The sequence below is a fragment of the Haemorhous mexicanus genome, chromosome 4 (assembly GCF_027477595.1).
Source record: "Haemorhous mexicanus isolate bHaeMex1 chromosome 4, bHaeMex1.pri, whole genome shotgun sequence".
Lineage (NCBI taxonomy): Eukaryota > Metazoa > Chordata > Aves > Passeriformes > Fringillidae > Haemorhous > Haemorhous mexicanus.
In genome coordinates, this window is record NC_082344.1 from 74,946,032 (window position 1) to 74,952,031 (window position 6,000).

The window sequence follows — 6,000 nt, forward strand, 5'->3', positions numbered from 1 at the left end:
TCTTCCAAAAGTCCCTGTGGTTTTTTCGGGGTCCCCTGTGGCAGGAAGGAAATGATGAATCTGACTCCATGTTCTTGAAGGCTAATTTATTATTTTATGATATTATATTGTATCAAAGAATGCTATACTAAAGCTATACTAAAGAATAGAGAATTGATACTTACAGAAGGTTTAACAAGATAATAATAAAAACTGGTGACTGACTCCTCAGAGTCCAACACAGCCTGACTGTGATTGGTCATTAAGTCAAAACAATTCACATGTTGGATAAACAATCTCCAACCACATTCCAAAGCAGCAAAACACAAGAGAAGCAAATGAGATAATATTGTTTTCCTTTTCTCTGAGGCTTCTCAGCTTCCCAGGAGAAGAAATCCTGGGCAGGGGATTTTTCTAGAAATATGATGGTGACAAATCCCCAATAAAAAACATACCTGGGGTACTTGGAGCTAAGGCAAAGCTCTGCTCCAGCACTCAGAGCTTGCAATATTGCTTAGGTGTTCTGGAAACCCAAATGGATAAAGCTGGGTGTGTGTAGGGGATGTGATCCTCCCAAAATGGAGCTGAGCTTGGTGGGCCAGCCGTGTCCAAGAGGTTCCTGCTGCTGGTGCACTGACCCTGCTCCCAAATTCCAGGGCTATCGCCAGAAGGATTCCTACATCGCCAGCCAAGGGCCGCTGCAGCACACGATAGAGGACTTCTGGAGGATGATCTGGGAGTGGAAATCCTGCTCCATAGTGATGCTGACAGAGCTGGAGGAGAGGGGCCAGGTAAGCTCCCAGGATCAGCTGCACTGAACACCAGGGAGATAAATAAATGAATGAACAGCAGGAGTTTGGAATGGGATGACTCTTAGGGGCCTTCCAGCCAAACCAGTCTGTGATGCTGGGATTTTGTGAAGCCTGTGGGATCCCACTGTTAGCATTCAGAAATACATAATCACAGAAGGATTGTATGCAGGTGCTTTTATTGAAGAGCTCTGGGTGTCAGGGGTACAGACCAAAATCTGACTCCAGCATGGGTTCAGGATGAACATGTTTTTATACCCTTACCATTATATAATTGCATGTTAATTAATAAACTTAGATTATTCTATTGCATGCATTTATCTCATCCAAGCATGGATTCTTGTAATCTCCATCAAACCCCCCAAACATGTTTCTCATGATTCTTGTTACTGTGGGGAGTCCCAGCTGTCAGTTTTTCTGGGTTTGGATTGAAGGCACTTGAGACAGTAATTCATGTTTGGACTCAGCTGTTTATTATTTCTTATCAGTGTAACAGTCTCACTACTGTGAGTTCAGCAGTTTTTCATTAGAAGACACAAAATGGCCAACAGTCTCTTGTTCCAAGGGCTTTTAAGACTAAACTGTCCAATTAAGAACTGACACCTGGATTATTTCACCTTTTAACCCAATAACTGATCCCACAGAGCCCCCAGTGCAGACTTTTCTGCCCAATTACAAAATGCCACCCAAACCCGTGGAGAAGAAGGAAGAAGAAGCATGAAGAGGAAACCCAGGACCACACCCTGTGCCCTCCATCTTGCTTCCATCCACAACACACTAAAAATCCCAAACCCTCAATTTCTCACCCAGTGACACACCTCCACTGCTCTCTATAATCTATTTCACACTTTTGTGGATTCCAGTCTATTCTGGAGTTTGGGAAACTTTCTCCATGAGTGAGAGTCAAAGTCAGTGCTCCCCTGGGGGTCAGGACACCCCAGAGCAGACAGAGAAATATTCCCAGTGCCCTGAGTTTCCACAGTTACAATTAAAGTGCAGTTTGGCATGATCCAGTAAAGCTCAACACCACCTGGTGTTGGGCAGCTGCCAGGAGATTCTTCTATCCAAATCCATGGAAGAATAGGGGTTACTCACCCTGTGCTCTCTTTATAAGAGCTGAATGAGAGATGCAGGACTCCAGGCAGCTCTCCAAAATGCAGTCTATTACATCCAAGGTGTCACAGCAGTCCAGAGTTATGGGTGACAGAGCTGTGTCAGCTCCAGCTGCAGGCAGGCCTGCAGACCCTTAGTTTAGGTTACAATGCATTCTAGACTTTTCTTTGCTGAGCATCTTCACACAGTAGAACCAGTCTATACCTTAACTTTTACCTATAGCCCATCATAACTGCTATAATTACCATATTCATGTTACCATTCTCCAATCACTGTCAGTTCATTACAGTTTAAACTAGAAGTTGTTTTTCAGTTTTCTTGCAGTAGAAAATTCTGAGCCCTTTTTTCTACTTGCCACATTTGCTGCCTTGTTTGCCTGTGCTCTCTTTCTGCTGGGTAAAAACATCTTCTTCTTAAGGGTGGGTTTATCCTTTGCTCTAAGCCATAAAACCCCTTCTAACTAACACACCCTTTGCCTCCTTGGTTATCCAGTCAGACTGGCTCAGCAATTCTTCTCTTCTCTATGAAAACTTGCTTCCATCTCTATTCCTTCATCAAACTCTACGTTCAAAAATCTTTCTGCCAAGCAGACATATCTGTGAGACTTTCTTGTCAAACTTTCACCCTTCCCAACACTCCTGTGCTGCCTCCTCAGGAGAAGTGTGCCCAGTACTGGCCCTCCGACGGCTCCGTGTCCTACGGGGACATCACGGTGGAGCTGAAGAAGGAGGAGGAGTGTGAGAGCTACACAGTGAGGGACCTGCTGGTGACCAACACCAGGGTAAGAGCCTGGCTGCTCCCCCTGGGTCTGGTGGTGTTTGAGGGTCCCCAGGACGAGGGAAGGGATGAGAATCTTGACCCTGTGTTTCAGAAGGCTGATTTATTATTTTATGATATATATTATATTAAAAGAAAATTATATACTAAAACTACCGAAAGGCATGAATAGTAAAAACTTGTGAGACTCAGAGAGTCCAACACAGCTGGCTGTCATTGGCCATTAATTAAAAACAATTCACATGCTGGGTAAACAATTCTCCAAATCACATCCCAAAGTAGCAAAACATGGAGAAGCTGAAGCTTCTTCTCAGGAGAAAAGAGCCTAGTGAAAGGATTTTTCAGAAAATATGTCAGTGATGCCTGGGGACCTCTGTGTGCTCCTGGATTTCACTGCCATGAGCCCCTGCTGGTGTTCCCTCAGCTCCATCAGCTCCCCATTGTCCCAAAGGGATTTTATCCCTGGGTGTCCCTGTCCTGCTGCTCATTCCTGCTGCCCTCACCACCAAGCCTCCCTCCTGCTTCCCATTCCCCACACTTCCCCTACTCCGTGCCCTGGGAATGCCATTCCTCCACCAGCAGCTTCCCTACAAGGATTTTGCTTGCTTCTTCCAAAAATCCCTGTGGTATTTTCGGGGTCCCCCATGGCAGGAAGGAAATGATGAATCTGACTCCATGTTCTTAGAAGGCTAATTTATTATTTTATGATATTCTATTATATTAAAGAATGCTATACTAAAACTTATCTCCCTCCTGCTCCCCATTCCCCACACTTCCCCTACTCCTTGCCCTGGGAATGCCACTTCTCCCCAAGCAGGGATTGTTATCCCAAAGCCCTGAGCCCCCCTGGGTCCAGATCCCTCAGCCTGACCTGGAGCTGTGCCCTCCCCACAGGAGAACAAGAGCCGACAGATCCGGCAGTTTCACTTCCATGGCTGGCCAGAGGTTGGGATCCCCGGGGATGGGAAGGGGATGATCAACATCATTGCAGCGGTGCAGAAGCAGCAGCAGCAGTCTGGCAACCACCCCATCACTGTGCACTGCAGGTAAAGCCTGCCTGGAGCAGCTGGGCCACCCCTCTGAGGGGTCTGCTCCACCAGGAGCTTGGCAGATGGTCACAATCCCAAACTGTGTCCTGGGTAAAATGGGAGGGGCTGGGGTGTGGTATTTTTGGGGTCCCCCATCGTTGGGAGGAATGATGAATCTGACTCCATGTTCTTAGAAGGCTAATTTATTATTTTATGATCTATATTATATTAAAGAATGCTAAACTATACTAAAGAATAGAGAAAGGATACAGACAGAAGACTAAAATGATAATAATGAAAAACTTGTGACTCTTTCCAGAGCCCTGACACAGCTGGCTCTGTTTGGTCACTAAGTAAAAACAATTCACATGAAACCAAACATGCACCTGTTGGATAAACAATCTCCAAACCACATTCCAAAGCAGCAAAACACAGGAGAAGCAAACGAGATAAGAATTGTTTTCCTTTTTCTCTGAGGCTTCTCAGCTTCCCAGGAGAGAAATCCTGGTGAAGGGATTTTCCAGAAAATACGACAGTGACACTGGGGCAGGGCTGCCTCCTCTAGTTCTCCAGAGCTTCCCAGGTGGATTGTCCTCTGGGCAAAGCCAGCAGGGGTTTTCCTCAGCTCCTGGTTTCTCTTTCCCAGTGCTGGAGCAGGAAGAACGGGCACCTTCTGTGCACTGAGCACTGTCCTGGAGAGGGTGAAGGCAGAGGCCATCCTCGATGTCTTTCAGACAGTCAAGAGTTTAAGACTACAGAGGCCACACATGGTGCAGACACTGGTAGGTGCCTCCTGCCCCTGCCAGATCCTCAGCAAGGTTGGGCTGGGGGCTCAGTGTTGAGCAAAAACCTCTTTGGTGCAAGGTTTTGGCTCTCCATGAAAGAGGGAGTGAGGGGAGATGTGGGTTCATCATCCCTGCAAGTGTCCAGGGCCAGGCTGGACAGGGCTTGGAGCAGCCTGGGATAGTGGAAGGTGTCCCTGCCCATGGCAGGGGGTTGGAGCAAGGTCATCCTCAAGGTTCCTTCCAACCCAAACCATTCCAGGATCCATGGTTCTGTGAGGGTGGGCCAGGAGCTGTCTCCCCTTCCCCTTGTTAAGGCATCAAGTGCCTTTTAAGCACTGACAGAAGTTGTAGGAACCTCCTTGGGGACATCCTCAGCCACAGTCCATACATTAATGAGCTGAAACACCTGGAAGAGTGTCCTGGAGTGGCTGTGGAACCCTGCCCATTGGTAGGGCTGGAGCAGGTGGGGCTGGGCGAGCTCTTGCAAGAGGGGATTGCTCAGGATCCAAACAGAACCTCAGAGAGGGAAGGGGAAAGCAGAATTTCTTTTGCCATGAGTACCCCAGGAAGGGTTTGGGGGTCACAAGGATGTGGGACCTGCTCTGGACACCTGCCCAAGCATGAGGTGGTGTCTCAGGTGTGGATTTTCCTGCTGTGACCCTGTTCTCTCCCACATCCCACAGGAACAGTACGAATTCTGCTACAAGGTGGTGCAGGAATACATCGACGCCTTCTCAGACTACGCCAACTTCAAGTGAAGAAAAACAGGAACAAAAAATCCACACCCACCCTCCCAAAAACAAATGACAGAAGAGTTGCCTTCTTTAATATTTTGTAATATTCTGTTTGTTAATATACCCCCCCAAACAAAACAAAAAAAACAAAACCTATGTGTATATATCTTAACTGTTTTAGAGGTTGGTACCATAAGCTTCATATTAGCTGGAGATTTTATATGTAGCAAAGTGTTAGTGCAGATACTGTTGGCTCCTTTTTTTCCAATGTTTTATTGGGGAATTAAATAGCTTGATGTTTGGATTAATATTGTCATACCATCTCTCTTCTGGAGAGTTGATACAGGCTGTTATTTTGTTTGTAAATTTTTTTTTTTTTTCTTGAGGGAGTAAAGCCTTTATAAAAAAAAAAAAAGGAAAGAGAGATATCCTGGATCTCATCTGAAACAAAACCCAACCCCCCCCACCAGCACAAGCTTTTCCAAACCTGCAGGGAAATGGTTTCACATTTTTCTGCTGGTCAGCTCTTAAAAAAAAATGAGAAAAAAAAAAAAAAAAGCTGATTCTGTGTGTGTGTTTATATATAAATACCCTCATTTTTGTACCAAGAGCTAAAAACTTTCCTCCCTCAGGGTCAGGCCACCATGTACTGCTGGTTTGGAAACTGTAATTCCCACACAGCAGCGCCCAAATGTTGGGATTTTGACCCCAAAAAAGCAAAGCCCAGGAAAACAAAAGGATTTTTGCTCCCTGAAGGAAAGGTCTGTGTGTTTGG

General features: G+C 46.0%; 1 protein-coding gene across 5 annotated transcripts in view; it reads left to right on the top strand.

Moving 5' to 3' along the window:
• PTPRA (protein tyrosine phosphatase receptor type A) overlaps nt 1-5,533 on the top strand; it is a 128,496-nt gene extending 122,963 nt beyond the window's left edge. For all 5 annotated transcript variants that reach the window (XM_059845437.1, XM_059845440.1, XM_059845436.1 and 2 more), the window contains 5 exons: nt 636-770; nt 2,557-2,682; nt 3,573-3,724; nt 4,353-4,488; nt 5,175-5,533. In XM_059845437.1, coding sequence (XP_059701420.1) covers nt 636-770; nt 2,557-2,682; nt 3,573-3,724; nt 4,353-4,488; nt 5,175-5,249 — 624 coding nt within the window. In that variant the 3' untranslated portion in view covers nt 5,250-5,533. The remainder of the gene's footprint in view (nt 1-635; nt 771-2,556; nt 2,683-3,572; nt 3,725-4,352; nt 4,489-5,174) is intronic.
• The last annotated feature ends 467 nt before the right edge of the window (nt 5,534-6,000 follow it).